General features: G+C 40.0%; 1 protein-coding gene across 1 annotated transcript in view; it reads left to right on the plus strand.

Annotated features, from left to right (window-relative positions):
- plcl1 (phospholipase C like 1) overlaps positions 1-24,760 on the plus strand; it is a 141,386-nt gene that overhangs the window by 92,963 nt on the left and 23,663 nt on the right. The window contains exons 7-9 of the mRNA XM_006805826.3: positions 687-863; positions 17,436-17,798; positions 23,520-23,723. Coding sequence (XP_006805889.1) covers positions 687-863; positions 17,436-17,798; positions 23,520-23,723 — 744 coding nt within the window. The remainder of the gene's footprint in view (positions 1-686; positions 864-17,435; positions 17,799-23,519; positions 23,724-24,760) is intronic.

A 24,760-nucleotide genomic window follows, 5' to 3' on the forward strand; every position in this document is an offset into this window, starting at 1 on the left:
TTGTTCAACCCTCTAAATCAGGGGTCTCAAATTTCAAAGAGCTGTGGGACACCGATGGCACTGTCATCATCATGTGAGAGCCACTTTAGTGTTCAAGTAGTACAAAAAAAAACAAGCAAACAAAGAAGACATCCACAAATATTTCTGAAAATGCAGTGTTTTGTTTGTTTTTTTGTAAGTTTCAGATTTCTATAACAAGACAAAACTGCAAACGTGAACGCATTTTTTCTTCTCACTCTCAACTGAAGCCTTTCATTGAACTACCAGATAAACAAATTGGTACCCTCTTTCTGGCCAGACACGTGGCAGCACTATAATTATATAATTATAATTTTGTTTGTATTTAACAAAATAAAAATGCAGACATAAGTGTACACATTAGTTTGTGACTGCTGGTGAAAACTGTTTTCTCTACAAATAACTAACAACAAGTTTGTGCTGCCTTCACATTAAATCATTTTTTGCTTTTTAAAGAACTTATTTTAACATTGGACTCAACAACAAACAAATCCTCCCTCACAGAAAATGTCACTTCAAGGGCCAAATTGCATTATATTTCTTCAGGTCAATATACAAGCAGGGGTGACGTGGCCCCTGGCCGTGAGTTTGAGAACCCTGCTCTAAATACACTAAAATGCAAAAGTGTAAAACTAATTAACATAAGCTGCTTGTGTTTTACTCTGCAGATTATCAGTGCCCATAACCTACCCAAGCCCCAGGGTTCAGGGGCTAAAGGAGAGGTTATTGACCCATATGTGGTTCTGGAGCTGCATGGAGTACCAGCTGACTGTGCTGAGCAGCGGACTCGCACTGCTGCTCAGAACCAGGATGACCCACTGTTTGATGAGACGTTCGAGTTTCAAGTAAGTTATGTTACCGCATTATGAAACTGGCTGAAATGTTTGCTGCTGCTCTGTATTTATTACATTTTTTGGGAATATAATAGGGGTGAGCAGCTTCATTAATAACAGTCAACAATGTTATATCTAATTCATGTTATTAAGATCATTAATAGATAGTTCCCATTTACCTACCAACTGCATTTACCTCTTGATGTGAATCAGCTGCATTTTAACCTAAACTTCATGTTTCCTCTGGGTAACTTTCTGTTGTCCAAACAATGTCTCGATAGTAGGTATCTAGGCTAAAATTGGGATTCTTTAATTTAATTGACATCTAAACACATTTACACAGCCATACTTAAAGCAAAAAGTCAGCATTTCCAGGCTGGCATTGCATCCATGACTGGCAGTTTAGTGCTTAAAACGATTACCTGCTGTTTGGAAATGGATGTTATTCACTTCGTCATATGGCTTACACTTTCAACCAGGCAATTTTTTTTTACCATGATGAAGCAGCATGACCTGTGGGACATCTGTGCCTAAAAAAATGAAGCCGATGCAAAACAGCGACAAAATCCTGATATCCCTCTAATGATGTTGGTAAAGTTGTCTTTTCAGTTAGTTTTTGCTGGGTGGAATAAAAATTATGCAGTTGGAGTGACCTTTTCACTGATATTTTAAAAAGATTTTGGTGCACCATTAGGATAACAGCCCTTCTCCCAGGTCACATTATTTGAGTATATTGAGAGTTGCACACCATTGACTATACAGCAAACACTGAGAAAGCCATAGTTTAAGCCATTTACATAACCGCTTCAGCTCCTTATAATAATCCTGCTTATAGACTGCATAATATTATTTTGATTTTGTAGAGAAGATTATTTGGGTTGGTTTTTCCTAAAAAAAGAAAGTAAGCCTGGAGACGTTTAATGGAGTGCAGGATGCTTCTGAGGTTTCAGTTCAGTGAGATTACAGTGTGAAAGAAAAGGAGTTTGAAGCATGACATGATCAAGAATCATCCACTAATCTGGTCCTGTCCAGACTCCGATTTTATTGCATAAAGTTGCATTTTAATGTGCGATGTGGTGTGTCCTAGATTATGCATTGATATGAAGAGGAAAATGTCAACAATGTAAAGGAGTCTCATATAATTTCAGAGAGGTTTATGTCTGTTCTTATTTGGACTGCACCTGCTTAAAACTAAAGTCCAGAGTGCTTAATTGGAGGAGAGTCAAGATCAAGATATAAATGAGATAATATTATGCATTATGCACTTATGCATGCAGTGAATTTATCATGGGAGATGGTACTTGATGACTGGCTGATGGCGCTTTTTTGGTACCTTTTGCTGACAGCGGCTTGCATTACTGTGTCTGAGCTACAGTGGGGCAAAAAAGTATTTAGTCAGCCACCGATTGTGCAAGTTCCCCCACTTAAAATGATGACAGAGGTCAGTAATTTGCACCAGAGGTACACTTCAACTGTGAGAGACAGAATGTGAAAAAAAAATCCATGAATTCACATGGTAGGATTTGTAAAGAATTTATTCGTAAATCAGGGTGGAAAATAAGTATTTGGTCACCTCAAACAAGGAAAATCCCTGGCTCTCACAGACCTGTAACGTCTTCTGTAAGAAGCTTTTCTGTCCCCCACTCGTTACCTGTATGAATGGCACCTGTTTGACCTCATCATCTGTATAAAAGACACCTGTCCACAGCCTCAACCAGTCAGACTCCAAACTCCACCATGGCCAAGACCAAAGAGCTTTCGAAGGACACCAGGAAAAGAATTGTAGACCTGCACCAGACTGGGAAGAGTGAATCTACAATAGGCAAGCAGCTTGGTGTGAAAAAATCAACTGTGGGAGCAATCATCAGAAAATGGAAGACATACAAGACCACTGATAATCTCCCTCGATCTGGGGCTCCACGCAAGATCTCATCCCGTGGGGTCAAAATGATCATGAGAACGGTGAGCAAAGATCCCAGAACCACACGGGGGGACCTGGTGAATGACCTGCAGAGAGCTGGGACCAAAGTAACAAAGGTCACCATCAGTAACACACTACAACGGCAGGGAATCAAATCCCGCAGTGCCAGACGTGTTCCGCTGCTGAAGCCAGTGCATGTCCAGGCCCGTCTGAAGTTTGCCAGAGAGCACATGGATGATACAGCAGAGGATTGGGAGAATGTCATGTGGTCAGATGAAACCAAAGTAGAACTTTTTGGTATAAACTCAACTCGTCGTGTTTGGAGGAAGAAGAATACTGAGTTGCATCCCAAGAACACCATACCTACTGTGAAGCATGGGGGTGGAAACATCATGCTATGGGGCTGTTTTTCTGCCAAGGGGACAGGACGACTGATCCGTGTTAAGGACAGAATGAATGGGGCCAAGTATCGTGAGATTTTGAGCCAAAACCTCCTTCCATCAGTGAGAACTTTGAAGATGAAACGAGGCTGGGTCTTCCAACATGACAATGATCCAAAACACACCGCCCGGGCAACAAAGGAGTGGCTCCGTAAGAAGCATTTGAAAGTCCTGGAGTGGCCTAGCCAGTCTCCAGACCTCAACCCCATAGAAAATCTGTGGCGGGAGTTGAAAGTCCGTGTTGCTCGGCGACAGCCCCAAAACATCACTGCTCTTGAGAAGATCTGCATGGAGGAATGGGCCAAAATACCAGCTACTGTGTGTGCAAACCTGGTAAAGACCTATAGTAAACGTTTGACCTCTGTTATTGCCAACAAAGGTTATGTTACAAAGTATTGAGTTGTATTTTTGTTATTGACCAAATACTTATTTTCCACCCTGATTTACGAATAAATTCTTTACAAATCCTACCATGTGAATTCATGGATTTTTTTTTCACATTCTGTCTCTCACAGTTGAAGTGTACCTCTGGTGCAAATTACTGACCTCTGTCATCATTTTAAGTGGGGGAACTTGCACAATCGGTGGCTGACTAAATACTTTTTTGCCCCACTGTATAATCATAAGCTGTTGCCACGGATATGTGCTCTGCAATCACACGATATACACATGTGTATGTAGCTCCCTGCAGACATAATGTATGTCCTCAAGGACTGAAAAAGAAGGATATAATACCTGTAATCAAGAGACAGCTTCAGTTTTTTTCTTTGCTGTTTACAGTGAGCTGACAGATAAATGGTGAGTATATCAACATCTATATACCAGGTCTTCAGCTGGACTTTATTTATCATAAATATCGACAGACAATTTAGGATTCAGTAACAAGTCTTTAATTAAGGGAAATCACCATGCCGACATGGCTACACATCGGTGTCAAGTTAGCTTAGATTCAGGTCTTCAGATTCAGGAGTCAAATGAAGCCCCCTCCTACACTGACACTGGTGAGAGTGTAAGTGTTGCTTTGTTTTTGCAAACAAAATATGTTGCTATGGTTGCTAAATGAAGCAAAAGGTTAACCAGAATTGTTAGAGAAAACCACTTCCCCATGTCCTCATGTGCTGCCAAGAACAGTAAAGCAGCGACTACTCTTAGCTCAACTGCAATTTGCCTTTAATTTTGCCATCTAAAATTGTTATATGTCATATCTATAATAGAAAAATGCAGCATTATGAAGCCTTAGTGTTCTTAAGCCTGAATTGAGCTATTTTTGAATCTTCTGCATACTCATATCTGCATTTCATGGCCAGGTGAGACAAAAGTCTGACTCCAGTGTTAACTCAGTTTTGTTACTACATTTTAGTTAAGTGCTGCATGTGTACTACGACATACCTACAACGCCAGTATCAGTGTCTTACCACACACTAACCTGATCTTGTCTAAAATCCTGTGAGTCGGCTTGTTTGGATTGATTTTTTATATATTCCTTTTCTCACGGTTTTCTTGATGAAATGACAGTGTTCACAAAAACATGAACAAACTGAAATAAATAGAGGAGATGCCATACTTATCTGGGCCAGTATTGCCATGATAAGCCTATTGTTGCCAGCTGATTTTGACAGTGAATGACAGATAAGGTGGTTTAAACCACCTAAGGGAAACAAAAGTAGGAAAAGGAGCCCGTTAGAGAGTCACGCCAGGCAAACAGTGTCGAAAATCATCTTATCTGGTGCCCGCATGGATCACGCCTGACCGTAGAAACAAGCTGTATGTTTGCAAAATGTGTTGGGGAATGTTGATCTGGTGCTGGATTCTGAAATGTCCAAATAGTTGCTTGACTCTGTTTTGAGCAGTTCTTTTATTTGTCTGATTTGTCCATGTAGCAACTGTCAAAATGTTTGCTAAAAACTGCAGTCAGCTGGTTTGAATAATGTTGGAATAGCGTTTGACATGTTACACCGTAGCTGTCTGTAAAACCAGAGCTGGGCAATGAAATAAAGCTGTACTTGAGATTACATTCTTTCTTGATTTTTCTTGCTTTCTATCCACGATGAAATTACTCACAGCAGTAGTGGCTTCTCCCTTTTTGTCATCACTGCTAAAGACTTTATTGGATTTGTCACTGGACAAAACTGACCAGGGACTCTATGCTTACAGTGTACACTGCCAGAGTCTTTAGTCTCATTAGCATTAGAGACTGTAACCCAAAACTAAGCAAGGAACTGAAGGGCAGTGCGCCATGTAACACACATAAGAAATTCAGGACCCCACTAACACGCAAGCTGGCCTTCAAGAGCAGCAGCTCACAATCAGACACAGTTGATTTCATGGTGTGTGGTTAAGTGTGGTGTCAGCCCTTTGCTCTCGTATGTCTTAATCAAAATTTCAGGCTGACACTCACCAGTCGTGAGGACTGGGGTGCGTTTCATTTGTCAGAAATGTATTTGTCAGAAATCCAACAAGTGAAAACATGTTGGTAGAAGCTTTTTTTAAAAAAAAAAAAAAAAATCTAAAAAGTCAAAACTTGAACCCTCTCATTTTAAAAAGTAGTAACATACAGTACATTGTTGTAGCTGTTTATAGCTAGCTAGCACCCAACTGTATATAAGTGACGTAAATTTCATTATCAGATGATGAGCACAAGGCTCTCAGCGTGCCCTGTTTTTGTGTTACTACACGCGCACCCTTCTGGAAAGTGGAATTCAAAGAAGTATAACATAAGCAACCATTTGTCCTTGGTGTCTGCATTTTAGCCACAAGCTAAGCATGCATTATTTGAGAAACTAGACAATTTCTATAAAATCAACCCACTGAAATTTATTCTCATAGGATGGCCAATGCAGGCAAAGTGAGTAACTCTATGTGAAGAGGCTCTAACAAAGCTGTAGACGTCATTTGCAGGGCTGGAAGAACCTCCTGTGGGGGCTGCTGTATCATTAGCTTTCTGTTAACCTTGTGAGGCTTAGGTCATCTGTTGAAATGTTACCCCCGATTACCAAGACTTGAGACTTACCCATACTTCATCCACCCATTCTCTTCCACTTATGCTTTTCATTGTCGTGGGGGCACTGGAGCCTATCCCGGGGTACACCCTGGTCAGGTCGCCAGTCTGTCGCAGGCTAACATATAGACAAAGACAACTATTTGCACTCACATTCACCTATGGGCAATTTAGAGTCTCCAGTTAACCTATACTCACTAGGTGCATGTCTTTGGACTGTGGGAGGGAGCCGGGTGGTGTTTCCCAACCACTGTGCAGCGGCACATAGGTGTGCTCTGGTTCCTCCTGACTTGTAATCTAAGCGATCAGGGTGAGTAACGGGCAGAACAATTACATTCTCTTCCACTAGAGGACAGTACAACTACCTGCTCTAATTAAATTGGTTGCCAACTGCCAGTAAAATAGTAGAAGACGAAGAAGAAATTACATAATAGTCATGCTGCGAGTGAGACAACGCAGCGCGTAATAGCAATAGATAAATATTTGAAAAGAAAAAGTAGTCAGTCTGACCTGGGTCCAGGAGAAAACGCCGACCCAGATGAAGGCCCTAGCATGAGTGGTGATCAGAAGAAAGCAAAAAAGGTATACTGGGGACAAACCGAGCCAGTTCTGCTTTACCTGGTGTTTGGGGGAAAATAATCAATATGCTTTTGTGACATTTTTGTTTGGTGTTGTGCCGTGTGATTTTTCTAATGTGAAATATGTGCTGTGGCTGAAAAAGGTTGGGAAACACTGATCTATGCTCCTGCCTTTTAAGACCCTGCACTCTTAAACTTAAACTTTTTTCTGATTGGCCAGCTTCCAGAAGCTTGCTGAGGGGCATACCTTATAAACCAACACTGCAAAGCACACACCTTACCCTCACCTCAACTCAATGCCTAATTTTTTCCCATGATTGTTATGAAAACATTGTAACATTATTTCAGCAGAAAATTAGAAAAAGTTTGTTCATTTCATTTAAAAACTATTTCCAGGCCTGAAATATGACTTATATGGTATAAAAAATCTAACTAAAAGAAATATGAATGCATTATTGCGAGCATAATGTAAGCATGGACACTGAGTCTTGAGTTGAGATACTGTCCTGTGTCTTATTGTATGGCTTTGAAGAAGAGCATTTGGTTTGAAACGGACTGAGTTAACTGTCAAAGCTCTGCTCTGCTCAGCCACAGGCATGCTGCTGAAAAATTGAGAAAGTTGAAATCAGAGCGAACGGGATTAGAGTCATCATTTCATGCACACGTGCATGCGCACACACATGCACACAGACATGCAAACACTGTGCTACTCCTCCATGCATAAAACTAGTGCTTTTATTTACACCACTGAGACATAGTAACTCCCAGATCAAAGCAAAAGAGACACATTCATAAATAGTTTGGTCATTGTGTAGTTGAGTTCCTTCATCCTAAATGATTCTAAATGATTCTAAATGTTGCAAAGAAAACATTTTTAAGCAGTTCTATTCACAGCAAGGAGAGTGAATGCATTTAAAGTGCTCTATACTGTTTTATGGTTTTTCATTGTCTTTAGTGATTTAATTCAGAATGTTGTCTTGATGTCAGTAGACAAGTTATTTCATTATCTAATAGTTGCTATTTGGTATCTTATTAAAGAGTTCTTAACACACAGTCTCCATTCTGACATAGGTGATCCTAAAGCCTATTAGTTTTAGCTTTTTCTAAAAAGTCCCAAAGAAACTTTTCTTAAAATCAGAATAATCTTAAAGAGTACAAACTATATTTGTCCCCACAAAGATAGATCTGCAAGTACGCACACAAGCAAAACTGTATATTCTTTAAAGCAGCGCAGTCAAAGCTTAAGAGCAGCCAAGACCTAGTGACTTTTTCACTGCTCCTTTATATACATATACACATATACATTTAAGAGCATATATCACATTATTGCTCCCACATTGTGTTGCTGACCAGTTCTGTTGTTTTCATGAAATGCAGCTTTTCTACCTCAGCATCATCATACCCATCCAGCCCTCCTGTCTGTGACCCAATTAAGATACTTTTAGAGACGTAGGCAGATAAGGATGACTCAAAATGTTTTGTTCAGGGTTGCTGTTGGGCAGAAGAATGAATTGGGAACCAATTAGACTTGATGCTGTGGTCAAAAGTTCCAAGGTTGAATGACTGTACATGATACATGCATGCTTTAATGACTTTCAAAAACAAGACTTGAATGAACAAATTCGATTTTTTCTTTTTTAGGTTTTTCTCTAATACACACAGGGTTAAAATCATACCTACTGGGAAAAAGAATACATACACCCCCATTAAGATTTGGTTAAATGGCCCTGACCAAGGTGCATATCGATCACACACTTTAGCTAGCCATCAACAAGTTTCTGGCACAATTCTGGCGGCTATGTGACCGCTCCTCTTGGCAGAATTGGTAGAGTTTATTTAAATGGCATAGACCTGTTTTTTAAACACAGTACACAAATTTCAGAACTGTAAAACACAGACTGTACTGGAAACCCTATGATATTTGAAAATCATAGAACCTAACAATCTGATAAATCAGCATTTAGGGACTCTCGGTTAACAAAAAAAGCATATTGAAAACATACAGAAATCAAAAAGGATTCATTTGAAATAACCTTATGACATAAAAGAAAGGTAAAGAAATGTAAGATATTTAGGACATTTCTTCCATAAGATGAGGTGGAAACCTTCTTAGATGTGACCTTTCCAAGAGTGGATGATCACTGTGTCCTGCAAGTAGTTCTTGTTATAAAATCGTCAACTCCTGAACTTCAGTATAGCTTTGCAAAACTTTTTGGTGTCTATTATGTCTGGGCAGAAGTTTCCAGGGACAGCAAGTCTTTCCATCATGTGGGTGACCAGCCATGTGAACAACCCCTTCTTCCTGGCTACGAATCTGGATAGCGTGACATTTATTCATTACTTTTACCGTGAGCCGGGTGACAAATAACTCGAGCTGTCTCTTGCTACCTCGGTTGCAGCGTCACATCCTAAAAAGGCTCCTTGCTTGTTTCTTCCTTGGAGACTTTTTCCTGCACTGTGATGTTTGTCTCAGTTATGTCTTTAGATAAAGTGCCTGCTTCTTATTGATGCAAACTAATTTTCTTTCTGAGCAATGTTTACTAGCCTCTAATGATGGTGTTAAGCTACACACATACTGCATATGTCTATCTTTTTGTGAAATGTTGGCTTTAAAACCAGCCTAGCGGAGACACTTTTGGAAACTGCATTTTGGACAGTCATTGAACTTTTAAAGGCTTGTTTGATGTTTGAAACTGGGGGTTAATATTAGAAAGGCTCAAGGGCCTGGGAATGTATTGATAGAGGTCAACTCTGTTTTGCTTTGCCATAGCTGCGACTTCATTCTGACATAACACACTCTACTGAATAATAAATATGATACACATACCAGAACTACAATGCAATAAAAATACAAGTACCACATCATCAGCGTTGAGCCCCTATTAGCACCTTTAACTACATAATAAGCAATGTTCCCTCTAATTTTTCATGTGTCTGAGTGAACAAACTCCCTGAGCGGTCCTTTGGACCACTGTGAGCAACAGCAGACGTGTGCACTGTGGTCACGCCAGCATCTAATCCATCCAAGTTACATGGTTTATTAAAATAATCAAATTACAGCATTTACATTTATGTTAGACTACTTTTAATTAACTGCTTTAGCCCACTTACAATGAAAATTAAAAAAAAAAAAATCTTGTTCATGACCTGTGTAGTATGTTAACACTATTGGAAGTAAAAATAACTTGAACTCCGATTTTGAAAACACAACTTTCTTTTTTTTTTTTTTTTTTTTTTTTTAGTAAAGCACTGACTTGTATTATGAGTCTGAGTGTGTGGTCTCGGAGAGAGTCCTGTAACTCTCTGTCTGCAAAATACAGACCAATATAAAGACCAATGTTGGGCAATTACTTATATAGTTACTTCTTTAAAAAAGTAACTAAGTAATGCAAACAACAAAGTTTTTTGCAGCTGTTTACCTAAAAATGCAGCCAAGGCGTTTTTTAAACAAACACTTCAAACTATTAACAGAACAATCAGCTGTTCTGCATCAAATTTGATGCCACATAAATTATTTGTGCCACTCCAAAAATAATTTCTGTTCACTATGAGATAAAGGAGAACAGCCTGATACCTGCAGGCCTGACAACAGGAGATGTATCACTCCTGTAACACCTGTAACATTCAGCAGTCGCCTCGTTGTTGTGACACACACAACAAAACTATTGACTACACTACACACTAACTACACAAGATTTGCGCTAAACGTCGCAAATCTCTCTCAAAACCACCGTCACTCCTAAAACTTCCTCCCGTTTCTTAACAACTAAATGCCATGTTTTGATTGGTCCACATGGTACATTTTTCGACCAATGGGAAAGGGTGGGGGTGTTTTGGTTTCATCTTTGCTCACAGGCGGAGAGCGCTTTCGAGCGTTTTCCTTATAAAACGCAGTTTTTACCGTTTCTTCCAGTAAATATAAACAACGATAGTATTCAGTATTCAGGAAGAAAACCAAACATTACATATATTTTTTATCATAACTCTGGTTTTCGTGGCCTATGAACACAATTTAAAAACTGGTATAAAGTCCACACTTTTTCCGTCAATTGTTCCGTCTGTCCTGCTCACACCTTCAATGGTTGTACACGTTGTCATTAACGTGGCTTCACTCCACATCATATGGGGTGGCTGTAGCTCAGGTGGCAGAGCAGGTCAGCCACTAATCAGAAGGGCGGTGGGTCGATCCCAGGCTGCCTCCTGGCTGCATGCCAAATATCCGTGGGCAAGATACTAACCCCATGTTTGCCTACTGGTGGTGGTCAGAGGGCCCGGTGGCGCCTGTGTCCGGCAGCCTCGCCTCTGTCAGTGCGCCCCAGGGCAGCTGTGGCTACAATGTAGCTGCCATCACCAGTGTGTGAATGTGTGTGTGAATGGGTGAATGACTGAATGTAGTGTAAAGCGCTTTGGGGTCCTTAAGGACTAGAAAAGCGCTATACAAATGCAGGCCATTTACCATTTACCATCAGCCGCTTTGCTAGCTAAAACACCGGTGTCGGCACATAAGGATGCTGTCATAGGCTGTGTCCCAATTTAGGGTCTGCACGCTTGAAGTACGCGCACTACGCGTACTACGTACGTGCGTACTATAAGTACAAGAAGTGAGGAAGTGAGAGGCTTGTGAAATGGGACGGTCTAGCCTTCGTTGCGCTGTTCAGGTTGCCTAGCAACCATGATACTAACCGCGAGAAACACGAGATTGTGTGACATAAATGAAGGAGAAAAAATGTTTTGTTGGTCATTCATTTTTGTCATGACATCACTTTGATTAGTTGAGTATCTGAGGCTGAGACCACAGGACTGTAAAACATGATTGTTGGGCTTCATTTCATGTCACATAACTTTGCCGATATGTGGCCAACAGCAATGTTTTAATGTTCTTCGTTATTAAACATTCTCACATAAACAAGTGACGTCATATTCAGTACTTACTTTTGACAGTTCACTTTTCGGCTGCTCCCTTCTGCCGTATTTTGCGGCAAAATTATCCACACCCACCGCCGCGCTAATTGTGGGATATATGGGACCACGAAGCGTGCACCGGACGCTGATATTTGGGGAAATCGACGGCGCATTTGGAGTATGCATTTGAAGTACACTTCAAATTGGGACAGCCGTCGTCGCGTGGCGGTGACGTAATCGCACTTAAAATGCATACTTCAAGCGTGCAGACCCTGAATTGGGACACAGCAATACCTGTCAACGACGTTGATTAGCTGCGTATATATGAATGTGAATCGCATGATTGGCTGGACTATGGGATAAGGTGGCATCGTTCTAGTCCCATACTGGAGCAGCCAGTCACTTACTGACTAACACTGCAAAACAGAATTGTTAACGTATTTACTTTAATTTCAATACAGGTTAGAATTTTTTTTTGTGCATAATGCAGATTTTTTTTTCTGCGCAGAGACTGTGCCAGCGGTGCGCAATTGCGCATGCGCGCAGCTTAGAGGGAACATTGATAATAAGTGAATTTTTTTCAGTTTGAGGCACATGACTATAGTCAGGCACAGTTTGCTTCCTTCATTTAGGCACGGCTTCTTTAACTATGTTTTATAAATACAATGGAAACTGGTCTGGGTTTATTCACACTAGTCTTACAATGTTTTTCAATTTCTTTTTTTAAACAGTCATATAATGATGATATACACCAGAATAGTCAAAATTGCAGCTACCATAGAACAGTTTTCGCTCTCTAGAAGTCAAACGATTTCCTTTTTTTTCTCCAAGTGAAGGTAGAAAAGTAGTAAAATGGTAACAAGGCAAGTGTAAAACATGAAAATGGAAGGCAGATATGAAAAAAAAACCTTTGGTGGAAAAGCACTTGCAGGTATTTATTCTGTTTCCTTCTCAATCAAAGATAGAGGGGCATGCATTAGTTTGTGTTTCAGTGTACCCGGCCTTGTCAAGATAAAGCTGATAATGTTTTATTGTGAAGCGTGTTTACCCTGCACATTGAATGAATATTCAGAGACACGCTTCCAGCTTCATTTGTTCATTTGTGTTTCTGTGTGTGTGTGTGCTTATATCCTTATTAGCTGAGAAAGTCCCCTGAAGGTGTGATCTGAAGTGCAATATTTCAAACAGCTCCCCTCTGCAACATTGCTGTGATGCTTCTGCTATTGTGTTGTGTAATTAATGCTGATGTAGTGCTTCAGTAGCTTTTTGAGTGATGCTTTATAATGGGAAATGATATTGGATGAATACTTTGACTAAGTGATTGTTTTTATCTGTTGTAAACATTTTATGATGCCCATCTTTTACACCTAATAAGAGATGAATTAAGGATTCTAAATTGGGAGCAAATAAATATTGTACAGATGATGCCGTATTTCTGTACAAATAACTGAGGTGAGAAAATGTAAAGGTGTGCTGAATTATTGATATAAAAACCAGTAAATATTATTGAAAGTGTATTTAGTTCAGTATTTTAGTTTAGTATTTAGTATTTAGAAATCTTACTAAATGTGTAAACCAAAAATGTGTGATTCAAGAGTGACCAAACTTTTTTTTTTTTTTACTTACGTTTTGTCTCATTTTCATTGCAAAAATATTTTGTCAAGTGATTTGGGATTGGAGGCACTATAAGACACATTTAAAATCCTTTCATTTTCTCAAAAATCGAGAGTGCACCTTATAATCTGTGTGCCTTATGTATGAATTCGGGTTGTTCTTACTGACCTCGAACTGATTTTATGTGGTACATGGCGCTCAAAAATCTGTCAAAAATGTTTTAGTCCGACTTTGGTAAGCTACAAAGCCGCACCACTTTATGGATTGTCGTCAGGAGCCTCGAGGAGTAATCTGGGTCCAAAACTCTGTCTGCTAGTGATGTGCGATACCACTGATTTCCTTTCCGATCCGTTACCAAGTAATATTCAGGGTGGTATCGATGATACTGATCCGATACCGATACTTTGTACAAAAACTTATTTTATTCATTGTATCTCAAATTATAGCATCATAATGATTACAGGACATCAGATTACTTGTTCTTATCACTTAATAATGCAGAGTTCCTCATATAGAAATAAAAAAACTGAAGTTACGCTCCTCATATTCTGTGATATGATTTACTCTGAGGTGTTTGACAAGGTTAGTGATGTTGCCACAACCATACATGCCAACCCTGCTGATTTTTCTGGGAGAATCCGAATTTCAGTGCCCCTCCCGAAAATCTCCCGGAGCCACCATTCTCCTGAATTTCTCCCGATTTTCCAACCGAACAACAAAATTGAAAAACCATATCGCAGAATTCATAGAGCGGCCCAGCCAATTCCAGTTTCCAACAATGGAGGCAGTTACTTAGTTTTAATATTACTCTTATTTCTCTTTCTGGGTCGCAAAAAAACCTTTAACATATTTTCAGGTGAGAATGTAGCTGTGTACACTTCAAATATGTGAGCCGACCGACACATTGTCTTCACCCCCCCCCCCCCTCCTTCACTACTCGCGTTAAACATGATATATAAGTCACTTTGATAACTTAAAAATGTTATTGTTTGGCTTTTTCAGTGTTTTATTTATTCGTGAGTAAATCAGTTTGGCTGAGGTTAAAGTTAAATTTAACTTTATTAATCCCTCGGGAGGGTTCCTCCGGGGTTTTCACACAGCTGAATAAACAGAAAATGATTAAACAAAGTGTGAGACGGTCGAGAGTTTACGTCAGTGCCCGGTTATATTTTAGACAGCAAGGAGCAGACGGCAGAGTTTCACTCCACCGGGGGAGCTCGTGACGTACTACCCGGCTTTCTTTAGACCGCGAAGGCCGGGTCCTCAGGTGGAAGCAGCCTCTGAATTTGGACACCCCCGCTGTTTCTGGACCGGCCAATAATAACGGTGACATTTAACGTATTTTACCCGATAAATAAACACTGTAAAATGTATTTTGAATGTCTCCCTAATTCTGAGGTCTCAAGGTTGGCAAGTATGTCCACAACAGCTCACTTTTTTGCCACATGTATCGCAAACCACGTCTCAGCTGTTTGTGGAGTCCGCACATGACTCCAATTACGCTCAGCCATTGTTGTGAGTGCGCACGCCAAGGGGCTGCAAGACTTTTATACAGCCGTATTCCGCACACGACTATGAAAGGGGGAAGAGGAAGTAGTTCCTTTGAATGTAGACAATAAGAAAGTTATTGTTTCTTTCCACTGTGTTCCTGTTAATGGTAAACTACAAATTTACCCTAAATTACTAAAATATCGATATTTTAATGTGAGAATCGATTCTAGAACATAAATGATTGGTATCGGAGGAATTGATATTTCAGGATCGATCCACACATCACTACTGTCTGCTTCAGGTCCCAAAGTCAAACTAACACTGCAGCATCACTGAGAGCTAAAAACTGTCTAAATTCTTTCATCTTTAATAAAATGATCAGCGTTGCTGCTTTACCAGGTGCAACAATTAAGTTTAACATCCAGACATCCATGAAAACAGGATTTATTAACTTTAACAGAGTTAAAAGTTAGCAGGAAGTTAGCTCGCTAGCTTCCACCTAAACATGATATAGCATGTTCTGACTGAGAGATTTCTGAAAAAAATCAAACATACAGCTCTGCTATCACTTCCAACATAAATGAAGACAGAAAACTAAACAGCAGTAACGTTTGTAGGGTTACTGAAGTTGGGCTAGCTGGTATATAATGATGCTACATGGTAGCAACACAGCTATGTTAGCATAACATAAACACAGTGAAGCTGGAGGATGAACGCTAACTTATTCCCACTCATTAAACGTAATGTGAGGGTTCCTGATGGTTAGGGACAAATGCAATCACATGGCAGGATGCTGTAAACGGACCAAACTTCAGTCAGGAGAACAACTAAGATAATCCATCTACAATACGAGGTTAGTCATTAATATACTGCAACAACATGGGAATAGAGCAGCTGGAGAGAATTCAACATTAATGAATCAATGGTACGGAAGTGGAGCAAGCAAGAAGAATGAGTTGGGTAAAGTTTGACTTAGCTGACTGTTTTGTTTCGCTTAATGTGCCTTATGTATGAAAACTGACCAGTTCATCGACAGTTATAATGCTGCGAGCCTTATGGTCTGAAAAATATGGAATGTAATTATTTCAAATGGCTCATACTTTGCTTAATCTACAGCAATACATCATGTTCTAAATCTTAACTTTCAGAACATGTATACTGTAATAGTATATTATTAACAAAAAAATCACCTAGCCACTGTTATTATTCAAAGGCTTGAGCACTGTGGGACATGCCTAACTGTCAATATCTACAGTGAGTTAAAAATATTATTTAAAAATGAGGGTGTGCATTTGCAAAACAGCTGTTTGATCATTGCACATTTGGTCACTCACATAATTACTGATTTCTAATGTGAAATTGATGGCTGCATCTGTTCTACTCACCAAAGTGGAGCTTATTACTATTACAGCAATAAGATCGCAGTAATGTAAAGGATGTATGCGTATGGGTGAAATACTTTCTAGTGTTTGAGATAAAAGGATAGAGATCATGTTTTTAGATTTAACTAGGCAAACACTGCTTGCCTTGCTTGTCTTGGTGGAATGCCATTATTGAATAAACACATTAGATTCAAGATTCAAGATCCCTTTATTTGTCACGTACATAGTTATACAAGTATAACACGCAGTGAATTGTGACCTGATTTGCTCCTCGACTGTGCAAAATAGTGAGGGAAAAACATTATATACAGTAAGTAAGTACATATATACAAAGAAGACATGTGCAATAAGTGAGTGAATTATATACATAAAGTTAAATAGAATAAAACAATCTGGAAATTTACAGGTCAAAATTTGGGAATGAATATTGTGTGAGTGGGGGTATTAAAGTGACATTTGCTGCTATGAAGTCAGAAGGATCAGGCATGATATGGGAATATGTGAGTCCTGTCTCAGTTCATTATTAATACATTTTAATATTCTGAGATTCGTTTCTTAGTTATGATGACTCTAATCCCAACCCAAGCCCTAACACTAAAACTATTCAGAAAGGGTTTTTGTTTATATTAAATGGTTCTCTTAAGTCCTGGCAACCAGGAAACAAAGAAGATGGCATACATGAAAAACTTCCCATTATTTCCCAAAACTCAATTTTGACCTTAGACCTCACAGGGGATAATGTTAGCATATGTTACATTGAAGCCACATGCTAAACAAGCCGTTTTTAAGATATTACAAGAAAATGAAAACCTGTTACATGCATTTTGGCCTTGGAAATCTTCTGTCATAAGGTTTCCAATTTGGAATGCCAATATAGGTAGAAATTCCATGTAAAGGGTTTAAATCTAACATTAACCCTATACCCCTGACCCTAAACAGATCTCAGATCTCATTTCAACCAAAAATTCATAGCAGATATCTGCTCTGAAAACCAAGGTAACTTTTTGTCTTCTTCTCTCCATCAAATATGAATAAAACTGTGTTTCAGTAAGAGCATGGATAAATAACCAGAATTAGACTTGGAATAATAACATTTAAATTATCCGAGATTTTCCCCCAGAAAGTCTTTTGAGGCAGACGAGGTGTGTTGTATTAATGTAGGTCAGTACTCTGCAAAGTGTTCACTGGCCATGGTTTTATTTTTGCTCTGGTGCACAGCAGAATAGATTTCATCTCTTTGTTCATTTCCTGTCCCCAGGTAAATATGCCCGAGCTGGCCTTGCTGCGTTTTGTGGTATTAGATGATGACTACATCGGAGATGATTTCATCGGCCAGTACAGCGTGGCCTTCGAGTGCCTTCAGCCTGGCTACCGTAATGTGCCCCTGCTGGGCCTGGCAGGAGACCCCTTACCTCACACCAGCCTGTTTGTCCACGTGGCAATCACCAACCGCCGAGGAGGCGGGAAGGCCCAGCGGCGAGGTCTTTCGGTGCGGAGGGTGGGGAGACGGGGGAGAGAGTACGTCACACTGAGGCACACTGGTATCAAGGTAGTGGATGAGACTTTTAAGTCAGCCGGTGGCCCTCTCAAAGAAGCGACGGACCTGCGGGAGGATGCTCAGGTGAGACTGGATGTGGACTGACTTTTGATAATATGTGCGACAGGCTTGTGACAGACCCAAGGTTCATTTACATTTCATAAATGAAACATAAGCAAATATAAATATTTATTTATGAATATATAAATATATAATGTAAATAATATAAATATTTATTTTTATATAAATATATATAAGTGACATCAAAACTTTGGTAAAATTATGTTCACTGGATGGCCTTAGAGGTGAAATAGGCTTGTGAACTGACCCAATGTTGATAGGATGCTTAAAAAGGCTGAATGGTGTAGGATTTTATGAATGTTCTGAAATTAGTAAATAGTAAAACTTTATTTATTTAGTGCCTTTCAAGATATTAATCACAAAGTACTGTGTAAAGGAAAACAAAAACATTAGACATCAGTACATCAAATCAGTCAGTTGTAAAAAGGTGTGTTTTTAATTGATTTTTAAAAAGCTCAAGAGGTTTGTGATGTCTGCAGACACAAACTAAAGAGGAAAGAGTTCCAGAGTCCTGGTGCTACTACTGAGAGGGCTCGGTCACCTTTAGTCACCTTTAGTCACCTTTGGTTTTCAGCTTCGTACATGGCACAAATAGCAGGCTTTGGTCACCTTAGGGACCTGCTAGGAACATACAGATGAAAAGGTTCTTTGATGTAGGCTGGTGCTTGACCATTCAGAGCCCTGTAAGTGAGAACCAAGATCTTTAAATGTATTCTGGATTGAATGCCAACAGAGCTGGCGAGTAGCGGTGTGAGGTGAGAAAACGTTGGTGTTTTGGCAGCAGCATTTGTACAGTCTGCAGATGGTCCAGTAATGCTTTGTTTAGGCAGCTGAATAATGAGTTACAGTTTTGAAAAACAAAAGCATGAATAACAGTTTCCAATTCTGTTTTTGAGATAATACTATTTAGCTTAGCAATACTTTTTAAGTGATAAAAACATGAACAAACCAGAGAGTGAATGTGACCATCTAAAGTAAAACCAGAGTCATAATTTACCCCAAGGTTCCCGATAAAAGACTTAAAAGAATAAGAAGCTAATAGATCAAGAGTTTCCATTATTAGAGTTGTATGCTTTTTTGGAGCAAAAACTAGAATTTCATTTTTTTCCACATTAAGTTGGAGAAAATTTTTATCCTTGTGTAAGAGATGCAGTTTCGATACCTTATGCGGCTTAAAAGGATGTATAACTGAATATCATCTGCGTAGCAGTGATATGAGATATCTTTAAAAGTGCTCAAAGTGTGCTAAAAAACAGAAATAATAAGGGCCCCAAAACCGAACCCTGAGGTACAACAAAATGAAGATGGCTTAAAGAAGACCTATAATTTGAAGTAGCTACACAAAAAGAATGATCAGAAAGATATGAAGTAAGCCACTGTAAGGCAGATCCCATTATACCGGCCCAATACCTCAACCTGTCAAGCAAGATCTGGGGATCAACTGTATCAAAGACTGAGGTTAGGTCCAACATAAGGAGGACAGGACAGTTTCCTGTGTCACTTTGCACCAAAACACCCTTAAAGATAAGAGAAGAGCTATCTCTGTTAATGTTCTTTAAAACAGCAGTTAGCTGCTTAGCAACATTTTTCTCAATAATAATTGGTCTATAGCTGCCCAAGAGAGAAGGGTCTAGTGTGGCTTTTTTAGTATAGGGTGAATAACCGCATTCTTAAAATAAATCGGGACTTGACTCGAAGCCAGAGAGGAATTAACAATACGAGGGCCGATGGAGCGAAAAACATCTTTAAACAGGGACGCAGGTAAAATGTCTAAACAACAACAACAGACTTTCACAGAGCGAACTGGGTTGGTTAGTTCAGGAAGAGAAACAAGTATAAAATGATCTAAAATTACAAGCTGAGCTGGGGCAGAAATGGACAGCTGACAGAGAAATGTTATTTCTAATATGAGTGATTTTTTAAAAAGTTTTCACAGTCGATGTCAGATGACATGGGAACAGCAGGTGAAGCAGGGGTAACAATGTTACTAATAGTGTTAAACAGAACCCTAGGATTGCCTGTGCTTTTAGAAACCAGACTGGAGAACAGGCAGCCCTCGTATCTGTAACAGAATTATTAAAAGACACCAAAATATCTTTGACATAAATTAAATGAACTTGCAAACGACTTTTCCTCCACAAGCGTTCAGGTTTCCAGCTTTAAAGAGTGGATAGTGCCATTAATCCACGGTGAGGATTTTAAAACAGATGCTGATCTCTTTGTAAAAAGGACAGACGCTGTCTAAAATAGAAAGGCAATAGTAATTAAAGTGGTTAGTCAAGATATTTACATCACTAACAGGAGATAACAGTAAATTAAAAGCAACACAGTAATTAGAAATAACAACAGGGGCAGATAAGATCCATGTTAAAGCCCAAGGTTAAAACAAGAGGGTGTCCTTTTGTGTAAATGAGGCCAGATACATGCTGGGTAAAATGAAAAGAGTTCATAAGGTTGATGAAACTCCTCGCAGAAAGAGTCGTTATCGATATGAATATTAAAATCACCAGAAATAACCAGTCTGGACAGATTCAGGGTGAAAGACAAAAAGTAACTTGAAAATACATTGATTGGACCGTGTCGGCGATACACTATAGCGCATTAAATAAAATTCTCGAACTTTAAAGAGCAGCAGCTCAAACGAAGAGAAGTGACTGACTTTGGATGAATGGCTGGGAATCACCTCGGCAAGGCCTTCTCCTCAGCCCGACGTCCGTGGCTGTCTGATTAAAGAATAACCCTCCGGGCACAGCTCAATGAGGGATGCATAATCTGAGTCATGCTGCCAGGTTTCAGTGAGCAGTAAGAAGTCCAGTTTTTTGGAGCTCAACTCTCAGGTAGAATTAGACTTGTCTGTAGAGCGAATAAGAGAGTGGGGGAGGAGGAGGAGGAGGACGAGGCAGCGACAAAGGAGTCAGTGAGAAGAGTGGAGGAGGATTATAAATACCAGCGAAAATAGAACCTGGTCGCTCAGCTCCCACCATCTTATCACTGAACACCAACATGTATGGGTGGGCAATGTGAAAAGAATCCTTTTTTGCACTGGATCTATTTTTAGAGAGGTATATTGTGATGTTAATATATACCTTATACCCATATATGTGTTGAAACTAGGACTTTCTTGTTCCTGGAGGTAGCGGCTCTGTGCATAAAACCAGTTGTTTAGGTACTCCAATACAATCCAGTGCCTCTATACCATTTACCAAAACTTGTTTGACCCAATGATAGGCTAAATCCCAGAAGGCATGACGTGACCTTATGTGAACGATAATCCAGAATCAGCCCAGTTAAACTGGCCAAAGCCCAAGTGCTGAAAACGAACGAGGCGTATGTAGTGTCCAAACTGATACTCACACACATAATACATAGTCCCTCTGAACACTTAGCGAGTCACAGTGAAGTGTGGTCACACCAGGCCTTAATCAATTCACCTGACTACGTGATTCAGATGACCTGGAATAGCAACTTTAAAGTATAGTAGAAGGCAGGGGACAGAAATACTTGTGCTTTTCTTCTTTCATTCACTAAAAAGTTTTGATATGAAATACTTGCTAAATATAATTTTACAATGTAAAATAGAAAGAAATTAACTGGGAATGTTTAAAAGCACAAAGCAGGATAAGACAGATAAGTCAGTATATAGGCACTACTGTATAAGATAAGATACAGCCAGGAGTTTGTGGAGACCACCCATGCAGTTAAAAGAGTCAGTATTGGACTTAAAAGACCTAAACGATGTAACTTCTTGGTCTGAAGCCAAACAAAAAGACTTCCAATTGTGTAGAAGTTTAAGGACGAACAGCCCTAGCCTACTTTGCTGTGTGACCTACAGTATAAACTTAGCAGGTGATGTTATAGTCTTAATCACTAGTTACAACAATTCAATTCAGTTTTATTTACACTGCATCAAATCACAACAATAGCTGCCTCAGTGAGCTTTATAGTGTAAGGGAAAGACCCTACAACTATACAGAGAAAACCCACAAAATTAGACAACCCCTGTGAGCATGGTAATGGCGACAGTGGGAACGAAAAAATCCCTTTGAACACGAAGAAACCTCTGTCAGAATCAGGCTCAGGGAGGGGCAGCCATCAGCCACGACCGGTTTGGGGTGAGGTGTGGAAGACGAGACAAAAGATACACTGTGGAAGACAGCCAGAGATTAGTAACAACTAATGATTAAAAGCAGAGTTAAAAAACACTCAGTGCATCATTGAAAGCCTCCAGTTGCCAAAGACTTAGAGAGATTTAAAACTAGAGAGCATGTCTGTTTCCTGAATCCAAACTGAAGGCTGGTTTCACACAAGAGGAGCCTGAAAGCTGAAGGCTCTGCCTCCCATTCCACTTTTAAATATCCTAGGAACCACAAGTAAACCAGCAGGCTGATAATGAAGTGCCTTGTTGGGGTGATATGATACTATGAGCTTCTTAAGATGGGGCCCAGTCTATGATATGTTTATTGGCTTAGACCTGGTTTCAAAATACCAAGATGGAGATGGCAAAACCACTTCACTAACCAGTAGGTGACTTCATGGCAGCTGTATCCTTTATATACAGTCTGTTTGTAACTGCTGTTAAGTTCACAATATCAACTTAAATCTTCTCAGATGTCAGAGTTGTGTCCCAACGTGTTTCTGTTGGTTCAAACTATCCTCTAATATCTTCAGCTTCCAAATAGAACAACCACAGTTTTTAAAAAATGTCCAGGAGGACAATCAGCCACATTAATGATGGAGGAATCAGCGTGCCCACGATAAATGCAGCTATTATGAACACACACATGATTTTTCTGCTATGATGTGACAGAAATGTCTGCTTGTGTGTAATGTTTGGGTGACTGCACGGTTTCATCCATCTAGTGTAGATCTGTGAATTTAAAAACTGGAATGAATCTCTGGTTGAAAAATGTCAATCCTTTTCGGTAGAAAGCAGAGAGCAAATTTCCTGCCATCTCATTGATCATCCAATCCCATCCAGTCAGTCTGTCAGACACACTCCCACACAAACCCACGCACACACACGGAGTGCTACGCAGAAACACTTTTTACTCACTCAGAGACTGCTTTTAATCCTCCTGCTTCAGTCTCATTGTACACCCTGCTTCTCTCTGTCTCTCTGCCATGAGTCCAGCTGTGGGCTCATCTGCCACAGATATTATTCATCATGCTTCTCTGTGTCTGTCACATTCACAGACACAGATGCACTTACACACAGGTGGAGCATGATAATTGCTAGACCAGTTGGGGATGTGGCAAGTGGCAAATGTCATTCAGTGCAACAGCAGAGGCTTTATATTCTAGTGCTCATACATGCAGAAATAAACCGTTTACCTTTGTTATGAAGTGACCCTGAATGGAAGTTCAGCAAATGAGTCCTTTAATCTGTCACACAAATCTGTGAACCATCCCGATCTTGCATCCCCCCATCCAACACACACTCTAATTGCTTTGATTTCCTGTTCCAGATTTATGCCATATTGTCTCCTTTTTTTGCTAAATGCGCTTAAGCTCAGGCTGATTTCACTGGATTAAAGGCAGCAGTGAGTGCCATATTGATTTAATTCACAAGGGAGACAGCAGATGACAGGGGAACGGAGGGGAAGTGAGCGGGGCGTGTCATGATTTTTGGCTTTTCCCAGCTTAATCTTACAGCCGGAACTGTACATCAGATCTAACACTATTTTCCCTCTCTTCTCTGTCTGTTTACCTTCACACCATTTCCAGAGCACCACAGCCAGTTTCAAAGAGCAGTGTGGGCTCCCCACGGTGGCCAAACTGAAGCAGTGCATCCAGACCTTGGGCACGAGGCTACAGAGTCCTGAGGGCACTATGGGGGCCACCATGGTTCTGAAGGATGGCTATCCACGTCTGGAGCCCCTGCTCGGCCTCTCGGAACCAACTCGCAAACTGCTCGCTGCTTATGAAACGGTCAGTAAGACACATTTATTGAGCTAACTGCTTCCTTAAAAAAGAAAGTTGTATTAATTCCTGTCTTGTGCAAACATGAAGAAAAATTTCTGACAAACTGCACAGACAAATATCGCTGTGAACTGCATCGTAGTTGCTCTGGGAAAATGATTGTAACTGGCCAATCCTGTTTATGATGCAACACTTATTTGTATTTTTAGACCATCAGCTTGCACTCGTCATAGTGGTGTAACCTACGTTGTTGCTGCAAGCTGGAGGTCATGAGTCAAAAAGTATTTGCCCTTTTTCCTGATTTCTTAGATTTTTGCATATTTGTCACACTTTGCCCAACCATGAATTCTGCTCTCTACTAGAAAATCCGCAAGGATAATTCCCAGTCATTTCATGCCCTGACGCTCATGCATGCTTATGTTATGCAGCAGGAGAAAGGTCTGAAACAAACCAGCAAGTCCACCTCTCGATGGCTCAAAAACCCCCCAAAATGAAACAAATCAAGTCCAGTCTCACTGTTTATTCTGATCTTAAGGTGCTTAAACAGACGAATTAAGACAATCCTCTGCAAAAGAGTGGGCCAAAATTCCACCACAACCAGTTATTAGGTTTAGGGGACATTACTTTTTCACGTGGTCTTTTAACAAAGGCAATCATTATTTAAAAACTGGATTTTGCATTTTCTTGGATTATCGTGGTCCAATATTAAAATTAGTTTAATGAGCTGAAGCATGGAAGTGTGATAAATGTGCCGAAAAAATATGAACTCACTTGGGGCTTTTAGGGCTTTACTCTCTCTTCACTATGACAGACCGGTGCAGCCTCCACATCACTGCAGCCGCAGCACCAATCCGTCTCCCTTCTCCTGTGACTCATGAACAAGACCCTGAGATACTTAAACTCCTCCACTTGGGGCAAGAACTCGTCCCTGACCCGGAGTGGGCACTCCACCCTTTTCTGGCTGAGGACCATGGGCTCAGATTTGGAGGTGCTGATTCTCATTTTCACTGCTTCACACTTGGCTGCGAAACGTTGCAGTGCGAGCT

Source organism: Neolamprologus brichardi, chromosome 16 (genome assembly GCF_056152115.1).
Source record: "Neolamprologus brichardi isolate AB-2024 chromosome 16, ASM5615211v1, whole genome shotgun sequence".
NCBI lineage: Eukaryota > Metazoa > Chordata > Actinopteri > Cichliformes > Cichlidae > Neolamprologus > Neolamprologus brichardi.